At 52.6% G+C, this 25,907-nt stretch overlaps 1 protein-coding gene across 5 annotated transcripts in view; it reads right to left on the reverse strand.

Moving 5' to 3' along the window:
• The window catches only part of LOC117978810 (probable E3 ubiquitin-protein ligase DTX2), a 39,305-nt gene extending 19,069 nt beyond the window's left edge, over nt 1-20,236 (reverse strand). Inside the window, exons 1-5 of one of the 5 annotated variants that reach the window (XR_010112617.1) lie at nt 17,967-20,235; nt 16,095-16,268; nt 7,164-7,275; nt 5,626-5,726; nt 376-516 (exon numbers count right to left, since the gene is read on the reverse strand). Coding sequence is in view for 3 of the 5 variants with exons in the window: in XM_063605917.1 (XP_063461987.1) it covers nt 376-516; nt 5,626-5,668 (184 nt within the window). In the remaining 2 variants the exon portion in view is untranslated. Of the gene's footprint in view, nt 1-375; nt 517-5,625; nt 5,727-7,163; nt 7,276-16,094; nt 16,269-17,966 lie in introns of all 5 variants that reach the window. The other 4 variants (XR_010112616.1, XM_063605917.1, XM_063605918.1 and 1 more) reach the window with 4 other exon arrangements.
• Nucleotides 20,237-25,907: the final 5,671 nt, after the last annotated feature.

Below are 25,907 nucleotides of genomic sequence, written 5' to 3' on the forward strand. Positions count from 1 at the left end.
GGCTGCTGTCTGGGGGCCTTTCCCGAGACACGTGCTGGCCCCGGCGGAAGGGACGGTTGTCCCCGCATCCTGAGCCGGGCGCCGCCTCTCACCCACAACTTGTTGCTTACAAAAATCACAAAGTCCTCAAGAACAAGCCCCCTCATGCCAGCTGTGACTGGAGGAGAGGAGCTGAACTCTGGGGCTGCGGTGGAAAGTCAGCTTCCAGGGGCCGCCTCTGCTGCCGAGTGGGGGCAGGGAGAAGGGCCACTGAGCCCCTTCCCCCAGGAGTCAGGGAGCAGAGAGAAGGAAGAGGGTCTGTGCAGAAGAGTCGGAGGCAGCGAGGCTGGAAGGAGGCTTAGCAAAGGCCAGAGAGCTTTTGGGAACAGGAATTACCTTTCACGGACATTTTCCTCAATCTCTTAACTGAGCCGTGACTTTTGGAAGCCAGACGGGAGGCAGGAGGGCTGGTGGGCTGGGGTGCGCGGCTAAGACACATGGGGAGTCCAATGGCTGACATCAGAACACTCGTCATGCCTGCACGGGTGTGAGAGCAGACACGCAGAGAGGGAGAGACATTAGAAGACTCATTCAGCATGTGACGCCAACAAACCCTGCTCAGGCCAAGGATGTGACACCATCAATGGCCACGGGGACGCACAGGTCTCCCTGGGGAATGTGGCCTCTGGGGGCTTCCAGGACTACCCAGGCCAGGAATCAGAGGGTGGGGCAGCCTGGCTCATGGTAGCCCTGGCCCCAGAGCCCACAGGTTTCTATAGGAGCAACAGACAAGCCCGTGCCCTCAGTGTGCAGGTGGGCACCAGGGCAGGACCCGTGACTTCAGGAGAGCAGAGGGCGGAGGACGCCACTCCAGGAAGCCGCCCAGGACATGGGGTCTCCTGGGTGGGGCTGGCTCCAAGGGCTCAGCTTCCCCAGGAGGCCTTGGGCCCTCCTGGCTTGGAGTTACTAGGCCTCCAGCCTCCACTGGGCGCTGTGTGTGCTCCATGCCCCTCCTGGCTGATCTGGGTGCCACGGCCTTCAGCGACAGCGCTGGGGTAGGCGGGCAGGAACGCGGCCCCTGGGCCTGCTCCCACACTGCAGCATCCCCATACTGTGAGGGCTGGGCTGCAGCAAAGCCCCAGGCTGTGGCTCTGGCGCCCTCGGGCAAGGGTGGGCCTGTGGCCAGCAGCTATGCTGGGACAGACCGGCCACTCTTTCCAGAGCTCACCACTGCCGGATGCCTGCAGGGAACCCCACACTTGCCCTGGGGGACTCTCCTCTGACACTGCTTCCTTCGTGCTCCCTGATGACCCAGCGCTTCCTGGGACACAGCGTGTCCTGTTGGACGAACCCGTTCCTGCCACACCCTCGGCCTACCCCACTTTCCATAGTGCCAGCTCCCCGGTCCTCCCTGTCATCGGTCAGTTACGTCAAAAGCACCTCCTCTCCAGAGAAAGGGGAAGCCCAGAGCTTCTTAGCCATCCCTTAAGGTGGCTTCCAGGGTCTGCAGAACCTGGCTCAGGAGCTGGGCACAGCCGGCTGCCGGGGGAGTTGGTAGAGATCCCAGTCCTCCTGGACCCCACTCCCCATCCAGGAACAGATGGCGTGACTCAGGGGTGAAGGCCAGGCCAGGCCAGCCACTGCGCCCCCACTAGAAGAACAAAGCTTCTCAACCCGGCACATGTGCCTGGCTGTGGGGACAGAAGCGGAGACCAGCCACCAGCCTGGGCAGCAGAGCCGAGGTGGGCAGGGTGAGTTGCAGTGGCCGCTCAGCAGGAGACACCAAAGCGTGCATCCCAGGACAGAGGTTTGAGCCCAGGAGTTCAATGCCCCCAACATCCCAAGCTTGTTCCTGGGCTCAAATGCGGTTCCTGTGGGAACTGAATGTCGGGTGGAGAGAAGGACAAGCGGGCGCGGGTGGCAGAGAGATGGGAGAGGACAGGGACAGGTGCAGTTTTCCTCAAGAGAACCTGGTGCCTCTGCGCTGCCCACGTCGTCTGGGAGGACCAAAGGCCAGGACACGTCTCCCTACCCAGGGTTCTCTGGCAACACTGCCTCGGCGGGCAGGCCTTCCCTGAACACTGCCTGACGGGGCCTGTCCCTCCAAGCCTCCCGCCCCACCCTGCTGGACTCCTGCTTTGCACTCCCCTCTGTTTCTATGGACTGTCTTCCCTCAGCACGAGTTCCATGAGGTCCCACCCGTAGCTGCATCTCCAGCACCCCGCTGGGGCAGTGCCTGATCCCTGGGAAACCTGCAGCCCTCTGTGTTTGCTGAGGAATGAAGACATCCTTGGGCCACCACCAGCCCCCAGGAGGCCGCATGAGTGACACACGTGTCCTTTTCAATGCAGGACCCACTCCCCTGAATTCAAGTCACAAACACACAAGTTTCAACCCAGAAGCCTGGAGAGGAGGAGGGCTAGGGACAACCCCCCAAACTCCTGACAGCCCTCAAATCACCTGAAGAACTCGGAGGGCCACAGCCTTTTTCTCCACCCATCTGGGAGGATTCCCGCTGTCAGAGCCCTGAAGAGTGAAGCCCCCACTCACTGATTCTCACTTCCAATTTGCAGACACCCCTCCTTCTGACACCCAGGGCCAGGGCTGAGATCCAAGCCTCTCCTCTGTGCGCTCTGACCTCCCCAGCCTGGGTTCGAGCCCAGTGCCAGCCCTCACCAGCTGAGCAGTCCTGGGCAGGCTGCTGACACCCATCCTTGCCCCAGGCAGCAGTGTGAGCTGTGGATGGACCGCTGCTGTGACCAGGTGAGGGGTGGAGACCCTGCCCCAGCCTCACAGTCCCTGCCCCCACCCGATAGAGGGACTGGGCTATGCCACAGCCAGGGGAGCTGTCACCTGGAGGCACTGTCACCTGGAAGCAGTGCCTCCAGCACTCAGTCCTTCCAAAGCATGACCTCCTGGTTATAAACCTCCCTGCAAAAACCCTGTGCGCAAACGCTCGTCTCCGCAGCCGGGCACGGTATAATTCCTCAACCCACAAGCACACCAGGGTGACAGGACACTGCTCTCCAGCTCTGGCTCCGGGGTGCTGGCCAGGCTCCTCTCATTCCCTGCTCCCCTAGACAATGCTCCCCCAGTAGGTACCAACACTGGGCCTTGAATTGGGGGAGGCAGGAGTCTACACAGCCTCCAGGCTCTCCTATTTCCTTAGGCCTGAACCAGCTTCCCGAATCTATTTCCCCACAAGTAAAATGGATGTTAAAATACCTGCTTTAGCTCCAGGATTGCTCTGAGAGCAACGGGGACAGACAACAGGATGGACAATTTGGGACACAGCCTGGACAGGACCTTCAGCCTCAAGAGCAGAGGAAGGGGGCAGGTGCTAACTCCACACCCAGGGCACTCAGATCTGTGTCATGGCCTCAGAGGTCGCTCACTGTCAGGCCTGGCCACGAAGGCTTGCGAGAGCCCCAGAGCTGGAAGGAGCTGGGCCATGAGGAACCGTGTGGGGGCCCCGTCTGTTTACCAACAACCTGTCTCCAATGCCACCACGGCCGCACATGCACACACGGTACACTGTGATTTCCCTACGGCGCCGCACGGTGACTTCAGTGGGCAGGGACTTTCTGGCCAGTGTGTCTTGCTCATTCTGTCTCCCCTGCCCCACTCCAGCTCCTCTCCCTCCTGCCCCCACCTCTCTGGCTGCTCCTTCATTTTCTCTTCAGTCCCGCCCACGGTCTCTGTGGCACACACACTCCCACGAGGGGTCAGGGGCACCCCATTCCACCCATGACTGCTCTTCTGAGGCCCACAGCCAAATCCCACTGCCCCCGAACAGCTCCAACGGCCACTCCACAGCCATCACCCCCTCCCAACCTCCCCCTAGACTCAGCAGCACTGAACCGTCATAGGCAAGAAGGCCCGGGGCTGTGTCTCAGCTCTGCCAAGGGCTGGCAGAGAATTTTTAAATTCTCCGAGCCTCAGTTTCCTCTAATGAAAATGGGAACAAAAGCCTCCACCTCAGTGATTTAAGGACGAAATGAATTCACACGCCAAGCCCCAGGCTGCTCCTCAGTTGTGACTGGCTGCACTCCAGCAGGCCTCAGTCTACCCCCAATCCCCCCTCACAACCCCCCGCCTGACGGCTCATGCCTCTGAATGTTTCAAGCCAAACCTCCCCCTCCACTCCACTGCCTCGAAGTTGGTCAGGACTTGGCTGGTGCCCCCAGGTCTGAGGTCAGGCTCTGCACCAGCCGCCCTGCCTCCAGGCCTGTCCCCTCTTAGCCACTACGACAGCGACTCCCCTAAAACACCAACTCATTATTGAATTCCGCCACATCACCCTGTGAACAACGATGGCGCCATCCACCTCCTTACATACCTCGCAATCTCCAGAAGTTAGAAAATAACCTCAGCTGGGCGTGGCAGCTCATGACTGGAATCCCAGCGCTTTGGGAGGCCAAGGCATGAAGACGGCTTGAGCCTGGGAGTTCAAGACCAGCCTGGGCAACATAGTGAGACCCTGTCTCTACAAAAATTAAAAAACTTCCCTGGCATGGTGGCATGTGTCTGTAATCCCAGCTACTCAGGAGGCTGAGGCAGAAGGATCGCTTCAGCCCAGGGGTTGGAGGCTGCAGTGAGCTATGACTACACCACTGCACACCAGCCTGGGGAACAGAGCAAGATCCTGTCTCTTATAACAAGAAAAAAAAAAATGGCCAGGCACGGTGGCTCATGCCTGTAATCCCAGCATTTTGGGAGGCCGAGGCAGATGGATCACTTGAGGTCAGGAGTTCAAGACCAGACTGGTCAACATGGCGAAACCCCATCTCTACTAAAAATACAAAAATTGCCCGGGCATGGTGGCATGCACCTGTAATCCCAGCTACTCGGGAGGCTGAGGCAGGAGAATTGCTTGAACCTGGGAGGCAGAGGTTGCAGTGAGCCGAGATCCCACCCCTGCACTCCAGCCTGGGCGAGAGAGACTCCATCTCAAAAAAAGAAAAAAGAAAAAAAATCCTGCCACCTGTGGAGCTTCTGAAAACCCTGCTAGCCAGGCTGCTAAAACAGAATGGGTGTGGGGGCCAGCAGTAGGTATTTTTAAGGATCCTTAAGGTGAAAGGATTGCTTGAGCCCAGGAGTTCAAGACTTCAGTGAGCTGGGTTAGCGCCACTGCACTCCAGCCTGGGTGACAGAGTGAGACTCTTGTCTCACAAAAAACCAAACCAAACCCAAAACAGTTCCAAGATGTAAGATGTATGGTTAGTACAGCAAAAGATCTGGTTGGACCCAAAAAGTGCCTCTTATTCAAGATGTAAGAGTAACTACAGCCGAAATAGATCTATTAATTCCCCAGAGGGCCCATTTAAGGAAATGTTTAAAGTATTTCAGGACAGGAAAGTGACTATTTAAATATAATGCAATTCAATGCAAAAATGTTAAAGGATGTGAAAAGGTCTGCACCCGAGCGCCCACCATCATCAGGCCCACGTCCCCAGAGAGCAAAAGGAGGGGCACCTGGGCTCACTCTGGGGTGACATCATCACCAGAAAGAGGCACTGCTCCCCCAGGGAGCCCCTTTGGCTCTCCCTGAGGATCCAGAGGGTGACAAGGCCCCACATCACAATTTCCTCCCCACCAAGTCCCGCAGGGCACAGACTGCTCTGCAGCCTGAGGGCAGGCACCTACCTGCGAGCGCCTGCTGGACTCTGCTGGGCTTTGGCATCTGCATGGGCACAGTGGCAGGGACGCTCCCCGGGCTGCTCGAGGGACCGCTGGGGAGGGAGGCACTGGGGGAGAAAAGAGCAGAGCTTACTGCACACCGCTGACTTATTGGAAACGAGAGCTGGAGAAACACTGCGTCATGGCCAAGTGGGAGTCACTGAGGCGCCTTCGCGCTTTTATGCTCCTTGGGTGCCTGTGTGGAGGCCTTTGGTTTTGTTTTCCTGGGCAATTCAGAGAGACTCAGGAGGGGTGTGGTGGCTCACACCGGTAATCCCAGCACTTTGGGAGGATGAGGTGGGAGGATCACTTGAGGCCAGGAGTTTGAGACCAGCCTGGGCAACATAGTGAGACTCCATCTCCAAAAAAAATTTTAAAAGTCTGCCAAGTGTGGTGGTGCGCACCTGTACTTGGGAGGCTGAAGCAGGAGGATGGCTTGAACCCAGGAGGTTGAGGCTGCAGTGAGCCATGACCACATCACTGCAGTCCAGCCTGGGCGACAGAGTGAGACCCTGTCTCAAAAAAAAAAAAAAAAAAAGACTCTGAAAACAATCATTTCATACCTGTTGTGAATAAAGGAAATAAAAAGAAAAAAAAGATATTTTACACTCACTAGTGTCATCAAAATGCAGGCTTTCATGCCAGGCGTGGTGGCTCACGCCTGAAATCCCAGCACTTTGGGAGGCCGAGGCAGGTGGATCACAAGGTCAGGAGATTGATACCATCCTAACACGGTGAAACCCCATCTCTACTAAAAATACAAAAAATTAGCTGGGCATGCTGGCACACAGCTGTAGTCCCAGCTATTCAGTAGGCTGAGGCAGGAGAATCACTTGAACCCAGGAGGTGGAGGTTGCTGAGACCGTGCCACTGCACTCCAGCCTGGACAACAGAGCAAGACTCCGTCTCAAAAAAAAAAAAAAAAAAAAAAAGGCTGGGTGCAGTGGCTCACGCCTATAATCTCAGCACTTTGGGAGGCCAAGGTGGGTGGATCGCGAGGTCAGGAGTTCAAGACCAGCCTGGCCAAGATGGCAAAATCCCATCTCTACTAAAACTACAAAAATTAGCCAGGCGTGGTGGCAGGTGCCTGTAATCCCAGCTACTTGGGAGGCTGAGGCAGGAGAATCACTTGAACCTCGGGCAGCAGAGGTTGCAGTGAGCCGAGAACGCACCACTGCACTCCAGCCTGGGCAACAGAGAGAAACTCAGTCTCAAAAAAAAAAAAAAAAAAAAAAAAAAAAAAAAAAAAAAAAAAAAAAAGCAGGTTCTCATAGCACCTGTTTAGAGGAGAAAAAACCTGGCAGACACCACTTTAGCAAATGATCATGACCTTCATCACCAGTAAAAGACAGGTCAGTATCATAAACCCCACGATAGGATGCTCTGGGAGGGATGCAACACCATTTTGGGGGGATTTAATGTCAAAAATGCATTATCTAGCCTGGGCAACAATCAAGACCCCATCTCTAAAAAATAAAAAACTAGCCAGGTGTGGTGGCATGTACCTGTGGTCCCAGCTACTTGAGAGGCTGAGGCAGGAGGATCACTTGAGCCTGGGAGTTCAAGGCTGCAGTGAGCTATGATCTCACCACTGTACTCCAGCCCAGGCTGGAGACTCTGTCAAAAAAGAAATAATAAAGGGCATTATCTTTGTCCAAACATGGGAAAACAAGACAAACTCAAATTAAGGGACATTCAACAAAGCACCTCTTTGAAAGTAACAAGGTTATGAAAGATAAAGACTGACAAACTGTTCCAGCCCAGAGGAGGACGGGGAGAATAAGAACTGGAAGCGAAGTGGGACCCTGGATTGGATCCTGGGACAGAAAGAGGACAGTAGTGGGAAACTGGTGAAAAACCAAGAAAGAAAGAAAAAAACCTTTAGTTAAGAGTATTATACCCGTGGTAATTTTCTTTTTTGGCGGGGGGGTGAGGGGACGGAGTCTCGCTCTATTACCAGGCTGGAGTGCAGTGGTGTGATCTTGGCTCACTGCAACCTCTGCCTCCCAGGTTCAAGCGATTCTCCTGCCTCAGCCTCCTGAGTAGCTGGGACTACAGGTGCGTGCCACCACACCCGGCTAATTTATGTATTTTTAGTAGAGACGGGGTTTCGCCACGTTGCCCAGGATGGTCTTGATCTCTCGACTTCGTAATCTGCCTGCCTTGGCCTCCCAAAGTGCTGGGATTGCAGGAGTGAGCCACCGCGCCCAGCCAACCAGCGGTAATTTTCTGGGTCTGACAACTGAACCATGGTTATGAAAGCTGTTAATGTCAGAAGCCAGATGAGGGAGATATGGAAACCCAACTACTTTTGTTAACTTTTCCGGAAACTTAATTACCATAAAATAAAGGGTTTGTTTTTTTTTTAATATGAGGGTTTTGTTCCCTACAATGATTATGTTCAAGTCACTCATTTGGTCTTTGGATTTATTTTTTTTGAGACAGAGTCTCGTTCTGTGGCCCAGGCTGGAGTGCAGTGGCATGATCTTGGCTCGCTGCAACATCTGCCTCCTGGGTTCAAGCAATTCTCGTGCCTCAGCCTCCCAAGTAGCTGGGATTACAGGCATGAGCCACCACACCCTGCTAATTTTTGTATTTTTAGTAGAGACAGGGGTTTCACCGTGTTGGCCAGGCTGGTTTCAAACTCCTGACCTCAGGTGATCTGCCCACCTCAGCCTCCCAAAGTGCTGGGATTACAGGCATGAGACACCATACCTGGCCACTCATTTGGTCTTAAGTCATCATATTTCTTTTTTTTAAGAGGTAGGGTCATGCCGGTAGAGTGACACACTGGAAGCATGCTGGGCCCAGAGTTGGGGTCTTGCTCTGTTACCCAGGCTGGAGGGCAATGGTGCGATCATAGCTCACTGCAGCCTCCACCTCCCAGGTTCAAGTGATCCTCCTGCCTCACCCTCCTGAGTAGCTGGGACTACAAGTGAGCACCACCACACCTGGCTAATTTTATATATATATAGAGAGAGAGACAGAATCTTGCTATGTTGTCCAGGCTGGTCTGAAACTCCTGGCCTCAAGAGATCCTCCCACCTTGGCCTCTGAAAGCACTGGGATTATGGGCATGAGCCACTGTGCATGGCCTGTTTGAGTTTGTTTGTTGACTGTTCTCAAACAGGATTGCCTCTGTAGCTGTGCAAAGCAAAGAGCAGCTTCTTGCTCTCCTTGCCTACTCCCGATCCAAAGGCAAGGCTGGCAGTGGATCTGGGGGCCCTGATAATGCTAAGAAGGGCAGGGAGTCTGGACACCTGGGTCAAGGTCCTGACTCTACTGAACACTCAGTTTCATTCATTTGGAGCAAGCTCCTCCCCTTCCTCAGCTGGTTTCAACTCTTCCCCCGACTTTTTTTTTTTTTCTCGGAGTCTCACTCTGTCATCCAGGCTGGAGCGCAGTGGCGTGATCTCGGCTCACTGCAACCTCTCTGCCTCCCAGGCTCAAGCAATTCTCCTGCCTCAGCCTCCCGAGTAGCTGGGATTACAGGTGCCCGCCACCACGCCTGGCTAATTTTTGTATTTTTAGTAGAGACGGGGTTTCACCATATTGGCCAGGCTGGTCTTGAACTCCTGAACTCAAGTGATCCACCCACCTCGGCCTCCCAAAGTGCTGGGATTACAGGTGTGAGCCACCCTACCCAGCCCTCTTTTCTTTTTTTTAAAGGAAAGTGGATCATCTCTGATGGTCTCTGCAACTCTAAGGTTCCGTAAGTGAAGGCATTCAGGACCCTCTAGGGCAGCACTGAGCTCAAGCCCGTAGTTGGAGCCCAGAAAGCTGAAATTTGGCACTGCAAGTCTACAAAACAAATGGGCTATGCAGCAGGCTAGGCAGCACTGGCCCAGAGGGGCTCTAAGCCCATGGTGCACCCCCCTCTGCCCCACCCCCACCAGAGATGGGGTCCCTGGCTGCACCATCCCACAGAAAAATCCCAGGAAGTGAGGTCTTCCTTCACCAGGGAGAGGCACATATCTGAACGAGAACGTTTGCTTCCGTTCCTAAAGAACGAACAAGAAGTCCTTGCTTCCAAGGACTACAGGAGAAAGCAGAAGCACAGCGAGGCTTCCAGTGGGCGCTCACCCTGCGAATGGAGAGCAGGAACCAGGAGAATGTTCTGTAGAAAGTTCTAAAAATGTCACCACTTCCCCCATATAATCACAGTTCCTCCCCGGTGTGTGTCCCTGCTGTGACCTCTAGGAACTGAACCGTACAAGGATCCAGAGGTTCCCAAGATAGGGGCCCCTAGGGGTGGACGGAACCTCAGAGGTTATCAATCGCCCTCACCATCCTCAGAGGACTCGGACCTGCAGAACATTCCCAGATGGGGGCACCAACTGCCCCCTGAAGTGTCCTTCTCTGAGAAGTCCCTATAGTCATGGCCTCAGGCACCCTCCTCCTCTCCCCAACTCCTGGTCCACCTATTAGGCCCTCCCTGGCTTTCCTGTCTGTGACCATCTCCAGGAGATCCCAGACAGAGTGGGAAACTGAGACATGAGGACTCCGAGTTTTCTATGCAGGGCGAGGGGCAAAGCCAGGAGGCCGGAGAGGAAGGAGATCCAAAGCCCCTCTCCAAGTCCACACCCTCTGGGATTGGGGCTGGCAGCCAGTCCCATGAGCTGCAGAGGCTGGAGACGATGCTAGAGGCGTATGCTCCCGCTCAAAGCCGTGTGTGCTGAGCATGGCAAGTCCCCTTCCCGAGCCTCAATTCCTCTACCTGTGAGGATGATTCCCAAAGGCCGCCAGGGCAGTGGTGAGACCCAGGACAAATATCCATGGGGCCAAGGTCTTGGAGGAGCAGAGGGAGGTGAAGCCAGGCCCTAAGGGCCACCAGGCACTTTCCTGTAGGGCCCTAACTACATCCTGAAAACCACAGCAACAATAGAGCAGAAGGCAACCTCAGAAACCGACTAGCTCAAAAGAAGAAGAGGCAGGGCACGGTGGCTCGCACTTGTAATCCCAGTGCTTTGGGAGGCCAAGAGTTTGGGACCAGCCTGGGCAATATAGTGAGACCTGTCTCTACAAAAAATTTAAAAAATTAGCTGGGCACAATGGCACAAGCCTGTAGTCCTGGCCACTCAGGAGGCTGAGGCAGGAGGATCCCTTGAGCCCAGGAGTTTGAGGCTGCAGTGAGCCACGATCACACCACTTCACTCTAGCCTGGGTGAGAGAGTGAGGCCCTGTCTCTTAAAACAAAACAAAACAAAAAACAAAGAAAAAGAAAAGAAAGAAGAAAAAAATAGAGAAGAAAAGAGACCGAGGGCCTATCATAAGTCAGGAGCAAGGCTCCATCTGGGCCCCATGACTCCAATCCCACAAGCCAAAAGACAGGTGGCAGCAGGAGGAAGAGGAAGTGAGTTCTTTTAGAGGCAAGGGCAAAAGCAGCAGCAGCAGCAGCAGCCCACCACAACAGAAAGCCACCAAGAGCTGAGCACCGTTTTGTAGGGCCACTGAGCCATTCAGCACAGAGCAAAACGCCCACAGGCTTCACCTCGCTGAGCTGTGACAGACTGCTGGTCATAACCACCACCCCAAGCCATCCAAGTGCTAAGCAGTGTCACACTCTCTCCATTAAGGGAGACAAGAGCATGCATGACACATTTAGGAAAGATTTCCATCCAACATCATTAAAACACAAGTTTTGGTGCTTAAAGGGATCAACTTCAGCTACCAGGAAATCTGCTGCCACCCAGCAGCTCAGCCCCAGATGACACGCTTTCTTGTATCACGGCCTGTTCCCAGGGGGCACGTGGAAGCTGTGCACGTGAGTTCCAGGAAATTTTTCGATTTCACGCGCTCACATGGTATTTCCAGTGGCTGCCAGTAAAAAGTCGGTTCTCGGGCTTCCCCAGCCCATGGCGCTGGCTCTAGACGGGCCCTGCCTGCCCTGCCTGCCTCCTCACATCCAAGGTAACTTTCACCTGATGCTGTTGACATGCACTTGGCTGTGAGAACCTTGCCGCCTGCTAGGTTAAGAGGTCAGGTATTTACTAAGCCCCGTCCGGCTCTACATCCATCAGAGGAGGGTTAACTGCAGGGGGCCTCACTACAAATCAGGCAGGGGAAAAGCCTGTTTTTCAGCGCGTAGATAGGCTCGTGCAGGTGAATTACACCTCTCCCAGCTCCAAGAAAACCAAAGGAATCAGGATGCACCTACACCTACCCCAGGAGGCAGGCCCCTTTGAGGCTGTTTCCACTAACAGAGCCTGCTGGCCTGGTTCCCTCCTGACTTACAACGTGGGGCAAGCCACAGCATGCCCACCCCAGCACCAAGGGAAGACAGACTGGCCCATCCACCTTCTTTTCTGTAACTTGCCTGGCCCACACCGGTAGGACCCACATCAGCACTTCTGGGGGCCCTCAGGCCAGGGACGGGGACCCCAGAGAAATACTGGGAGAAATGGAAATGGTTTAGGAAAGACCAACGAGGCCTAATACCAGGAGAAAGGAACAAATCCACATTAAATGACTTAACTCCAGAATCCCAGCTCTAGCACTATCTAGAAATTTGCCTCAAAATAATTCCTAAGAACTTAAGAAGCTCCAGGAAGCTGGGTGGAACAGAGCTGACAGAAGTCCCAGCACCTCTAAGAACCCTCCTGGGCCAGAAGATAGAGCACACTGTTCTCTGAAACAGGCTGACCCAGATACTCAGGGAGGGAAGTTGGGGGAGCATCTCCCTGAGCCTGGCTTGCCTATGTCTATGTCCTCAGAGACCCCCGATGACACCTTCCTATACTCCCAACTCCCAGAAAGATCTCAGATGCACGTGCCCCAACTCCTGGCAGAAGATGCCCAGGAAAACTCTGACTCACCCAAAGCCCATCACCCTCCTGTCTACTGGCCTCCTCCTAGCTCATCCCTCAAGAGGCCTTTTGGGCCAGGTGTGGTGGCTCATGCCTATAATCTCAGCACTTTGGAAGGCTGGGGCAAGAGGATTGCTTGAGGCCAAGAATTCAAGACCAGCCTGGACAACATGGCAAGACCTTGCCTCTACGTAAAACTGAAAAATTAGCCGAGTGTGGTGGTGTATACCTGTGGTCCCAGCTACTCAGGAGGCTGAGGCAGGAGGATCACTTGAGCACAGGAGTTCAAGCCTGCAGTGAACCATGATTGCACCACTGTACGCTAGCCTGGGTGACAGAGCAAAATCTTGTCTTTAAAAATAGTAATAAAATAAAATTAAAATGTATTAAAAGAGCCCCCTGCCTTCCCTGGAATGTCAATAACTCCCCATGTGCCCCAGATAGCCCACTCTTGGGGTCTGGGCTGAATCCCAGCTCCGCTACTTGCTGGCTGTGTCGCCAACCTCATGGGCCTGAATGTGCTCTCCTGTAAGTGAAGAACACTGCTCAGCCTGAGAGCATCGTGGGATGAGTGAAGTCACTCACGCAGCCTGCTCAGGAGGGCCTGGCACATGACACGAACCAATGAGCGGGAGGCGCTGTCACTGTGTCTTACACAAGCTGGCAGGGTCCTCGGAAACCCAGTCTGAACAAATACTAGAGGTCCAAGAAGCTGCCAAGGAGGTCTCAACCACCCTGTGAAGTTTCAGCCCTTGACGTGGCTGCGGTGGGCAGGGGTGGGCCCGTGAGCAGGGAGGCAGCAGGATGCCGACCAGGGCCAGTGCAGAGAAAGGAGATGATTTCCGCCCTGGGACCAGGGCGGCCCCAGGCCCGCCCACTCCCTCACCACCCGCACCAGGGCACTCTCAGAAAGCCCTGTCCCAGCTACCACTCTGAATTCTCAAAATGTGCTCCAAGCCCAACATTCTCAATAATGAATGACGAAGCCCCAAGTCAGCCAGTCAGAGGGCTACGGCCAGCCCAGAGCATTCACCTTGGCCAAATCCAGGGAAATCCTGGGGGGGTTCCTCATTTTATCTTCTTTATTTTTTTCCCCCGAGATGGAGTTTCGCTCTTTGTTGCCCAGGCTGGAATGCAGTGGCACGATCTTGGCTCACTGCAACCTCCACCTCCTGGGTTCAAGGGATTCTTTTGCCTCAGCCTTCCAAGTAGCTGGGATTACAGGCGCTGGCCACCATGCCTGGCTAATTTTTTATTTTTAGTAGAGATGGGGTTTCACCATGTTGGCCAGGCTGGTCTTGAACTCCTGACCTCAGGTGATCTGCCCACCTCGGCCTCCCAAAGTGCTGGAACTACAGGCGTGAGCCACTGGGCCCAGCTTTAAGACAGGGTCTCGCTCTGTCACCTAGGGGGCTGAAGTGCAGTGGCGCGATCACAGCTCACTGCTGCCTTGACCTCCTGGTCTCCAGCAATCCTCCTGCCTCAGTCTCCCAAGTAGCTGGGATTACAGGTGTGTACCACCATGCCTGGCTAATTTAAAAAATTTTTTTTTGTGGAGATGGGGTCTCGCTGTGTTGCTCAGGCTGGTCTCTGACTGCTGGGTTCAAATGATCTTCCTGCCTTGGCCTCCCAAAGTGCTGGGATTAAAGGTGTCAGCCTCTGTGCCTGACCAATCTCCTCATTTTAAATGCCACCCGCTCTGGTCTGCACTGGGCCCGTGGTATCATTCTCTCTCTCTCAAGGAGCTGAGCGCTCTACCAGGCACTCTGGGCTGGGCTGCATCATCACGGGGGCCAGGTCACCCGTGCCACCTGCAGCCACTGCCACGTGCTCCACATTCTGCCCTCCCTCACACCGCGCTGACAGCCCCTTGCACTAGACTAGGGCTCAGGAGTAAGGGCTGATACTCTGGTCTCTGGGTCCTTAGGGCCTGGCACAAGGCGGGAGTCAGTGTACAGGCAGTGACCCAGTGTTCTCGGGCACAATGCTCACCATGCAGCCCGCAAGCAGAGGCCACAGGCCTTTAACTCTGCTCCATGTGGAGGCCCTTAATCATCGTGAGTGAAAGGACTGTAGATTCTAACCCGTGTGGTGACCGCCAGGACTCAGGTACAAGGGGTCAGGTAGGCTCTGGACGGCCACGGCACCTCGGCACCCACATGCCACATGCAAATGAGATGCCACGGCTCCCACCCGCTCTTACAGATGAGGAAACTGAGGCACAGGAGGTCAAGTGGCCTGCCAACATCGGGGTGGAGCCGGGATGGGGAAGCAGGCAGTGTGTCCAGGTCAGGACTGTCCGGACACAGGAGGACGCGGGGTGACCTCAGGAAGACCAGGCCCAGGGGAAGCCGGGAAGGCAGGGCGTGGTGAGGCTGGGACAGCACCCCGCTCCGCCCAGCCCCCTTCTGCCCTCTCACCCGCTCTCCAGGTCCACCCTCTGCCCTCCCTGCTGCCTCACCCTGGCTCAGCCTTCCAGCTCCATGCCCTGCCCCATCCCCCCACAGCCACTCTTTTCAATGCCAAGCTGCCAGGTCCTTCCCCGCTTCCCAGGCCTTGCTTGTAAGACCGCCACAAAGCGAATAATCCAGTCTAAACCCATTCCACATGTTCCAGTGTGCTCCTTTAAAATGTCCCTCACGAGGCCAGGCACGGTGGCTCAGGCCTGTAATCCTAGCACTTTGGGAGGCTGAGATGGGAGGATCCCTTGAGGCCAGGAGTTAGAGACCAGCCTGGACAACGTAGAGCGGCACTGTCTCTAGATAAAATTATTAGTCGGGTATGGTGGTAGGCACCTCAGCTACCCCAGAGCCCAGGAATTTGAGGCTGTGGTGAACTATGATCACTCCACTGCACTCCAGCCTGGGCAGCAGAAGCAGACCCCAACTCAAAAAAATAATTAATAAAATGACCCTCATGGAAATCTCCTAAAATCCTTCCACTCCCGAGTCTTGGCATGGCCCACATAACCCTCCTCGCTCAGAGCCCTCTGCCTGCTTTTCCAGCCTCCTCTATTACATACTAAGCTACTTACAGTAGCCCAGCTGTGTCCCGGTAGCTTCATGACTTTGCAAACGCTGACTCCTCTCCCAGGCGACTGTGCCCCACTTTCTAAGTCCTACTCCTCCTTCACAACCCCCCTCAACTACCACCTTCCAGGAGCCTTCCTGACCTTCCCTCTAACCGTCCCCTTTCTGGATGTGGGTAGGAGAGCCTTGTGATTTCTCCCAGCTCAGTATATATCACACTGACAACACCTTGTCGCTGACTCTGCTTTGTCTTTTCCACCAAACAATGCACTCCCAAAAGACAGAGATCTTGTCTGGCACCCAGTAAGGGTTTATGCAACAAAAGAAATGAAAACTGCCAGTTCAAATGCAGAAATCGTGACTTGTGTCTTCTATCCCATAAAGCATGTCTTAAAGTGGAAAGCATCTTCTAAGACTAGTTAGTTAAACAGGAGAAGCAGTGGCAAGACGCCACTGCAATTTATTTGAGACAGGTGGCAATCAACAGTCAACTCCCAGGGCACACGTTTATCCTGCAGACCTCAAATTCCACCCTCCCCAATCCCCACCTTCTCTGCACCAGATAGAGAAGGCAGCAAGGTCAAGTCCCCATGGCTCTCACCTTTTCTCTCTGGAGAGCTGGCACAAACTGTCCCTTCTGGATGAAGACACCAGCTCCTTAGGAGGAATGACTTGTTTGAGTTCCCATCTTGATACAAACCACAAACAACAAAAACCGGGCAAATCTGAAAGGCTTGCTGACTCAGCGACACAAATTCCAAGGCACCTTTGCCAACTAGGAAGAAGATGATCAGGTTTTAAATTAAGAAACAGCAGTTAGTAAAAACAAAGGTACAGATGTTGGATCCGTGTGCTGTGCCTGGGGACTGAAAATCACCAGATTTATTTTCCAATAGCCTGGGTGGAGCAGGAGGTACAACAGTCTTCCTCTACCCACTTAACAATCAAGGAGATGGTTGAAAAAACAACAAAAAGCAAACAAACAAAAAAACCCTGAGCTCTTTTTAAAATTTTTTATTATTATTACTTTTTGGAGATGGAGTCTTGCTCTGTCACCCAAGCTGGAGTGCAGTGGTGTGATCTCGGCTCACTGCAGCCTCCGCCTCCCAGGTTCAAGCTACTCTCCTGCCTCAGCTTCCCGAGTAGCTGGGATTATAGGCTCGAGTCACCACGCCTGGCTCTGAGCCCTTTTCTTAAAAAAAAAAAAAGTTCGTTTTTTTAGTTTCTTTGTTTTTTGTTTTTTGAGACGGGGTCTCCCTCTGTCGCCCATGCTGCAGTGCAGTGGTGTGATCACAGCTCACTGCAGCCTCCAACTCCTGGGCTCAAGCGATCCTCCTGCCTCAGCCTCCCAAGTAGCTGGGACTACAGGCACCCACCAACACGCCCATCTGATTTTTTATAGAGACAGTGATCTCAGGAATCCTCTTCGTTTCCCAGGCTTGTCTCAAATTCCTGGACTCAAATGATCCTTCCACCTCGGCCTCCCAAAGGGCTGGGATTACAGGCATAAGCCACCGTGCCTGGCCTGAGCCCTTTTACAGAAAACTCTAAAAGGACTTCATAAGCCAGTCTGGCAGCTAAGCATCCAGGAAATCAACACACCAGAGAGGGTAAATATTTAAGGTCACAGAGCAACCGAATCAGAGGATTTGCTATCCGGATGGCTTAAGCCCGGATGGTGGCTACCAGAAAGTCTACCTTCTAGAGCGCTAGAGGAGCTAGGAAGGCATGCAGAAATATTCTGAGTTTCTCAAGGGTCCAGGCGTCTGTACACATGCTATTTATTTCCATCGCTGTTGGCGCTTAGAGAAGTGGAGCCAGCTTGGAGGAGGAGGGCAGCTGGCTGAGACAGTCGCGATGAAAGCGCAGCTCCAGAAAAGGGAACCGAGTTCTAAATCTTTGTCGGCACCCCTTACGCACCCCAAAAAGTGACCCAGGGCCCCAGGAACTCCTGGGAAGACCCCCCACAGGAAAGCAGGGAAGCAGAGTTAGGAAGCAAACTCCTCCAAAGTACAACCCCCGGCCCAGTGAGTCCCTTCACCTGGGGGTAGACCTCAGCAGGACCAACCCCTCGTCAGGGAGCCGGTGGCAATCTCGTCACCGCCTCCTCCGGGTACTTTGGAAAGGGGTGCGCTCCTTCCGAGCGACCCGGAACCGCGCCCCTCCGCCTGCGAGCCCCTCAGCCTTCATCCGAACGTCCCCTTTCGCACCCGGCACCCTGTCCCGTCCAAAGCTGTCGGCGCCTCCCAAGTCCCCCAACTCCCGCCCTCAGGACCTTGATCCCGGAGACCGATCCCCCCGACACCCCCGATCTCCTGGGACCCCCGGGTGTCCCCGCCGCCCCGGCCGTCGGCCCCCCTCACACCCACGCCCGCCTCCTTCTGGTCCCAGCTAGGCTCCGGCTCCCCGCGCCACCCCGCGCCCCTGGGACCGCAGCCCTAGCGACGCGCAGGTGGCCTGCCCGCCCTCTCACCGAGGCTGAGGAGGACAAGAGGACGGGGCTGAGGGCACCACCGCGCTCGGGCTGCAGCTCCGGCTCGGCCTGGCCAGGGCTCTGGCTGTTGCTCCGTCTCTCAGGAGAAGGCAGCCGGAGTGAAACTGCGTCGCAGCTTCCGAGCAAGCCGCTGCGCATGCCCGGGGCGTGCGGCCTTCTGGGAAATGTAGTCCCGGTAGGGCCCAAGGGCGGGCAGAAGGCGGGGCTCAGCGGGGAAGGGCTCAACCCAAGGCGCCCCTGCTCCGGTCTATGTTTTCTTCCTTCGCCTGCTCACTCATTGACTTATTCCTTCATTAATTACTGACTTAATTTTAACTAGTTTTTACTAGTACATACATGGTGCCAGTACATACATGTGCTACTGTTTCTCTTTTTCTGTTTTTAAAATTAATTTTATTTTTCTTTTTTGTACAGATGGGGGTTTTGAAATGCTGCAACGTTGCTCAGGCCAATCTCAAACTCCTGGCCTCAAGCGATCCTCTTGCTTCATTCAGCCTCCCAAAGCACTGGGGTTGCAAGTGTGAGCCATCGAGCACAACCTTTTTAAATTTAAATTTTTGTTTTTTTCTTTTCTTTTTTTCTTTCTTTCTTTCCTATTTATTTTTAATATTTATTTATTTATTTAGCTACTGTGTAGTGGGAGTGCGGGAGGGAATAGGTGAATCAGAAATGGTTTCTTGGCTGGGCGCAGTGGCTCATGCCTGTAATTCCTGCACTTTGAGAGGCAGAGGTGGGCGGATCACCTGAGGTCGGGAGTTCCAGACCAGCCTGGCCATCATGGCGAAACCCCGTCTCTACTAAAAATACCAAAAAAAACTAGCCGGGCGTGGTGGCTCGTGCCTGTAATTCCAGCTACTCGGGAGGCTGAGGCAAGAGAATCGCTTGAACCCGGGAGGCAGAGGCTGTAGTGAGCCAAGATCGCGCCATTGCACTCCAGCCTGGGCGACGGAACAGGAATCCTTCTCAAAAGAAAAAAAAAAAAAGAAGAAGAAGAAAAAAGAAAAAGAAAAGGTTTCTCGCCGGGAGCGGTGGCTCACGCCTGTAATCCCAGCACTTTGGGAGGCCGAGGCAGCCAGATCACAAGGTCAAGAGATTGAGACCATCCTGGCCAACATGGTGAAACCCGGTCTCTACTAAAAATACAAAAATTAACTGGGTGTGGAGGCCGGGCGCAGTGGCTCACACCTGTAATCCCAGCACTCTGGGAGGCCGAGGCGGGCGGATCACGAGGGCAGGAGATCGAGACCACGGTGAAACCCCGTCTCTACTAAAAATACAAAAAAAAAAAAAAAAAAAAAAATTAGCCGGGCGTAGTGGCGGGCTCCTGTAGTCCCAGCTACTCGGGAGGCTGAGGCAGGAGAATGGCGTGAACCCGGGAGGCGGAGCTTGCAGTGAGCCGAGATTGTGCCACTGCACTCCAGCCTGGGTGACAGAGCGAGACTCCGTCTCAAAAAAAAAAAATAATAATAATAATAATAATAATAATTAACTAGGTGTGGTGGCGCGTGCCTGTAATCCCAGCTACTTGGAAGACTGAGGCAAGAGAATCACTTGAACCCTGGAGGTGGAGGTTGCACTGAGCCAAGATGGTGCCACTGCACTCCAGCCTGGACGACACAGTGGGAATCTGTCTCAAAAAAAAAAAAAGAAAAGAAAAGAAAGAAAGAAGAAAAGAAAAGGATTTCTTTCCTGGGAAAGCTTTGTATCTAGTTAGAAAGCCCGGCACTTAAACACACAATTACGATATAGTGGGGAAAATGTTTGGAGGACCAAGTACCCCGTTAAAGATACTTACCTGGAATGACATTATCCTAAGGTCATTGATCCTTTATCAGGGATTTTTATTTTCCTTTTTTTTTTTTTTTTTTTTGAGATGAGTTTTGCTCTTGTTGTCCAGGCTGGAGTGAAATGGCACAATCTCGGCTCACTGCAACCTCTGCCTCCCAGGTTCAAGTGATTCTCCTGCCTCACCTCCCGAGTAGCTGGGATTACAGGCATGCACCACCACACTCAGCTAATTTTTGTATATATATATATATTTTTGAGACGGAGTCTTGCTCTGCCGCCCAGGCTGGAGTGCAATGGCACAATCTCAGCTCACTGCAAACTCCGCCTCCCAGGTTCAAGCAATTCTTCTTCCTCAGCCTCCCGAGTAACTGGGATTACAGGCGCATGCCACCATGCCCAGCTAATTTTTGTATTTTAGTAGAGACAGGGTTTCATCATGTTGGCCAGGCTGGTCTTGAACTCCTGACCTCGTGATCTGCCCGCCTCGGTCTCCCAAAGTACTGGGATTACAGACGTGAGCCACCGCATCCGGGCTAATTTTTGTATTTTTAGTAGAGACAGAGTTTCACCATGTCAGCCAGGCTGATCTCAAACTCCTGACCTCAGGCAATCTGCCCACTGCAGCCTTCCAAAGTGCTGGGATTACAGGTGAGGGCCACCGCATCCGGCCAGAGTTCCATTTTTAAAATCTGAAAAGACGGACTATTTTTATTTGGGAAAAATAAAGACTTCTGGTTGTGAAAAGAAGTAAAATAGGACAGTATCAAGAGGGAGAGTGGGGGGCATGGACTTTTGTATTTTAGACAGGAGAGAGAAGAGTGTGCTGACTTCTGAAATTGCAGCAGGATGTCTGCCCTCTGGGAACCTGGAAATGAGGGAAACAGGCTTGGCCACTTGCAAAGTGAACTTTAAACTAATATACATACGTAGCAAAGGGCCAGAGACAAAACAACTGCCTGGTAGGAGGGGGCTGGTTAAATAACCCTGGAACACTAGGTAGCCCTAGAAGGAATGAGGAAGACTCACAGTGGCCTAGATCTATTGTTAAACCAAAAAGGAACTTTGAGCCAGGCAAGGCGGCTCATGCCTATAATCCCAGCACTTTGGGAGGCGGAGGCAGGTGGATCACCTGAGATCAGGAGTTCAAGACCAGTCTGGTCAACATGGTGAAACCCCGTCTCTACTAAAAATACAAAAATTAGCTGGGTGCAGCGGTGTACACCTGTAATCCACCTACTCGGGAGGCTGAGGCAGGAGAATTGCTTGAATCTGGGAGGCAGAGGGTGTAGTGAGCCAAAATTGCACCATTGCACTAGCCTGGGTGACAGACTGAGACTCGGTCTGAAAAAAAGAAAAAAAAGGAATATTCAAAATAGAGGGTAGAGAATATGAGAATATGCACTCATTTGTGTTTTTTAAACAATAGCATACAATAAATGGGCTTACAGACGAAGAAAGTTTCTGGGAAGAGACCCAAGAAGCCCCCAGAAGGTAGGGGGATAAGCTGAAGAATTGTTAAAGATTTTATTTATTTATTTTTTGAGACAGTGTCTCCCAGGCTGGAGTACAGTGGCGTGATCATAGCTCACTGCAGCCTTGACCTCCTGGGTTCAAGTGATCTTCCTGCCTCAGCCTCCTGAGTAGCTGGGACTACAAGTGTGCACCACCATGCCAGGCTGATTTTTGTATTTTTTGTCAAGATAGGGTCTCACCATATTGCCCAAGTTGGTCTCAAACTCCTGGGCTCACGCATTCCTCTTGCCTCAGCCTCCTAAAGTGCTGAGATTACAGGCATGAGCCACCACGGCTGACTGAATTTTTAAAGATTTAGAGAGGGCTGTCAGCTGGGCGCAGTGGCTCATGCCTCTAATCCCAGCACTTTGGGAGGCCAAGGTGGGAGGATCACATAAGGTCGGTAGTTTGGCCAACATGGGGAAACCCCGTCTCCACTAAAAATACAAAAATTAGCCAGGCGTGGTGGCACGCACCTGTAATCCCAGCTACTGGGGAGGCTGAGGGAGGAGAATCTCTTGAACCCAGGGGGCAGAGGTTGCAGTGAGCCGAGATCGTGCCATTGCACTCCAGCCTGGGCAACAGAGTGAGACTCTGTCTTTAAAATAAAATAAAATAAAATAAAATAGGGCTCTCTCCTCTCTGGCAGTACCCCCACTCCCCACAACATACACAGTAGGGCAGTTTGCCACTTGCGTTCTTGCATAAAGGTCCACAGCCTAAGGGGCAGTGGCAGGAGCAGCGGCAGGAAATATTCCTGGCAGGGGTTCTTTGTCTGAAATTTTCCGCCTAGAGATGGTGTCTTTCTTTTTTTTTTTTTTGAACTCCTCAAAGGCTGGGGTTTGTTCAACACACCCAAGGGGCCACCAGTGCTCTGAAGCAACTGAAAATGAATGACGTGGCCCAAGAAAGAATGTGACTGTTGGCCACAAAATGGGGAGTGGTGTTGAGCAAAGAAATTTAAACTCTAATACCCATAATCCCAGCACCTGGCTAGGTCCAAGTGGGAGGATCGCTTGAGCTCAGAAGTTTAAGACCAGCCTGGGTGACAAGACAAGACCCCATCTCTACAAAAAATAAAAAAATTAGCTGGGTGTGGTGGGACACCCCTGTGGTCCCAGCTACTTGGGAGACTGAGGCAGGAGGATCACTTGAACCCAGGGGGTCCAGGCTGCAGTGAGCTATGACGACACCACTGCATTCCAGCCTGGGTGACAGGGTGACATCTTGTCTCTTAAAAAGAAAAGGTCCGGGTGCGGTGTCTCATGCCTGTAATCCTAGCACTTTGGGAGGCCGAGGAGGGCGGATCACAAGGTCAGGAGATCAAGACCATCCTGGCTAACATGGAGAAACCCCGTCTCTACTAAAAATACAAAAATAAAATAAAATAAAATCAGCTGGGCATGGTGGCGGGCGCCTGTAGTCCCAGCTACTCGGGAGGCTGAGGCAGGAGAATGGCGTGAACCCGGGAGGCAGAGCTTGCAGTGAGCCGAGATTGTGCCACTGCACTCCAGCCTGGGCAACAGAGTGAGACTCTGTCTCAAATAAAAACAAAAAATAAAAGGACAACACGTGGGGGTGGGGTATGGGTAGAGGGTATTTGAAAACTGTTAGAACTTTTCAGATGAGTGAACGGCGAGCACACGTACCTTATTTTAGATTTGCCACAAGGGAACCAGTGAAAAGGGTGAGCCTTTTCTTTTGTTTTTGAGATGGAGTTTCACTCTTCTTGCCCAAGCTAGAGTGCAATGGTATGATCCCGGCTCACTGCAACTTCCACCTCCCATATTCAAGTGATTCTCCTGCCTCAGCCTCCCAAGTAGCTGAGACTACAGGCGTGTCCCACCATGCCTGGCTAATTTTTGTATTTTTAGTAGAGATGGGGTTACGCCATGTTGGCCAGGCTGGTCTTGAACTTCTGACCTCAGGTGATCCGCCTGCCTCAGCCTCCCAAAGTGCAAGGATTACAGGCGTGAGTCACCTGCCCAGATGGGCGAGCCCTTTCAAAACATGTTCCAAGGGGCTGGGACTTACATAAGATAATTATTTGGGGAAGACTGGTTTACTCTTCAGGGCTGTAAAGCCATCTTTTTTTTTTTTTTTGAGACAGAGTCTCTCTGTGTCGCCAAGGCTGGAGTGCAGTGGCATGATCTTGGCTCACTGCAACCTCTGCCTCCTAGATTTAAGTGATTCTCCTGCCTCAGCCTCCTGAGTAGCTGGGATTACAGGCGCCCGCCACCACGTCCGGCTAATTTTTTTTTTTTTGTATTTTTAATAGAGATGGGGTTTCACCATGTTGGCTGCAAAGCTATCTTGCTTTTCTTTGTTGTGCAGGTCACACCTGGGTCCTGAGCTGGCGCCATCACTGGAGACGCCAGGTGATGTCCATTCATCAGAAATAATGAGCAAAGCAGCTGTGGCTTCTAATCAGCCCATCCCTCCAGGGTATCAGATGGAGGCCAATTAGTGGACGCACTAGACAACCAAATTCTGCCTTTCCAAGCAAAACATCAGAAAATGTTCTAGCCTTAGCATTGATGCTGGAACCCAGTGTCTTGCTTCTGCTTGGGTTTTCATGATCTTTCCTTGCTCTGGGTGAGCTGGGGGCTGGTTCTAGATCAGAACCTTCAGAGGCACTAAGAAATGCCACCTGGAGTGGAGTTAAAGAAGTTATTATTATTATTATTTTTAACTCCTACTATTGTCAGAGGCAGGCGAACCAGAGCAACTCCATTTTGAATAGGGGCTGGATAAAATGAGGCTGAGACCTATTGGGCTGCATTCCCAGATGGTTAAGGCATTCTAAGTCACAGGATGAGATGGGAGGTTGGCACAAGATACAGGTCATAAAGACCTTGCTGATAAAACAGGTTGCAGTGGTGGCCGGGCGCGGTGGCTCACGCCTGTAATCCCAGCACTTTGGGAGGCTGAGGCGGGCGGATCACAAGGTCAGGAGATCGAGACCATCCTGGCTAACACGGTGAAATCCCGTCTCTACTAAAAATACAAAAAATTAGTTGGATATGGTGGCGGGCGCCTGTAGTCCCAGCTACTCGGGAGGCTGAGGCAGGAGAATGGCGTGAACCCGGGAGGCGGAGCTTGCAGTGAGCCGAGATCGCGTTACTGCACTCCTGCCTGGGTGACAGAGCGAGACTCCGTTTCAAAAAATAAATAAATAAATAAATAAATAAATAAATAAATAAATAAAACAAGTTGCAGTGAAGAAGCCGGTTAAAACCCACCAAGACCAAGATGGCGACGAGAGTGACCTCTGGTCGTCCTCACTGCTACACTCCCACCAGCTTCATGACAGTTTACAAATGCCATGGCAACGTCAGGAAGATACCCTATGTGGTCTAAAAAGGGGAGGCATGAATAATCCACCCCTTGTTTAGCATATCATCAAGAAATAATCATAAAAATGGGTAACCAGCCACCCTCGGGGCTGCTCTGTCTATGGAGTGGTCATTCTTTCATTCCTCTACTGTCTTAATAAACTTGTGTTCACTTTATGGACTCGCCCTGAATTCTTTCTTGCGTGAGATCCAAGAACCCTCACTTGGGGTCTGGGTAGGGACCCCTTTCCTGTAACACTATCATTCTCAAGTTTTTGTTTTTTTTTTTTGAGATGGAGTCTCACTCTGTCACCCAGGCTGGAGTGCAGTGGCACGATCTCGGCTCACTGCAACCTCCGCCCCCCAGGTTCAAGTGATTCTCCTGCCTCAGCCTCCCGAGTAGCTGGGATTACGGGTACGCTGTAATTTTTGTATTTTTAATAGAGACGGGGTTTCACCATCTTGGCCAGGCTGGTCTTGAACTCCTGACCTCATGATCCACCCGCCTTGGCCTCCCAAAGTACTGGGATTACAGGCGTGAGCCACTGCGTCTGGCCCATTCTCAAGTTTTGTTTTGTTTTGTTTTAGAGACAAGGTCTCACTCTGTTGTCCAGGCTAGAGTGCAGTGATATGATCACAGCTCACTGCAGCCTGGAACTCCTGAGCTCAAGCGATCTTCCTACCTCAGCCTCTTAGAGTGCTGGGATTATAGGCTTGAGCCACTGCATTCAAACTCGAGCCCTTTTTCTTTTTTAATCTAAATTTCTTTTGTTTTTCTTTTTGAGTTGGGGTCTTGCTCTGTTGCCCTGGCTAGAGTGCAGTAGCTGGATCATATCTCACTGCAGCCTCCAACTCCTGGGCTCAAGTGATCCTCCCATCTCAGCCTCTGGAGCTGGGAATACAGGCACTCACCACCATGCCTGGCTAATTTTTATATTTTGTTTGGTAGAGATGGAGTTGCACTATGTTGGCCAGGCTGGTCTCTAACTCTTGGGCTCAAGAGATCCCTCCACCTCAGCCTCCCAAAGTGCTGGAATCACAGGTGTGAGCCACCGCACCCAGCCCAAATTGATTGTGTTTTTTTTTTTTATTTCACTTTTCCCCCTGTGATACAGCCCCAGGAGATCCCCAAATAAATTCTTAAAACAGTCTTATGACTCTAATGTCAGAAATCCTATCTATAGGAACAATGGTATGCAATGGTCAGGAACTAGTGCCACCTGACTTTTAGCAACAAGGAAGTGGGCCAAAATGCAGCCTGATTAATGCTTAATTATAACTCTAT

This window comes from Pan paniscus, chromosome 6, assembly GCF_029289425.2.
Source record: "Pan paniscus chromosome 6, NHGRI_mPanPan1-v2.0_pri, whole genome shotgun sequence".
In the NCBI taxonomy this organism is placed as follows: domain Eukaryota; kingdom Metazoa; phylum Chordata; class Mammalia; order Primates; family Hominidae; genus Pan; species Pan paniscus.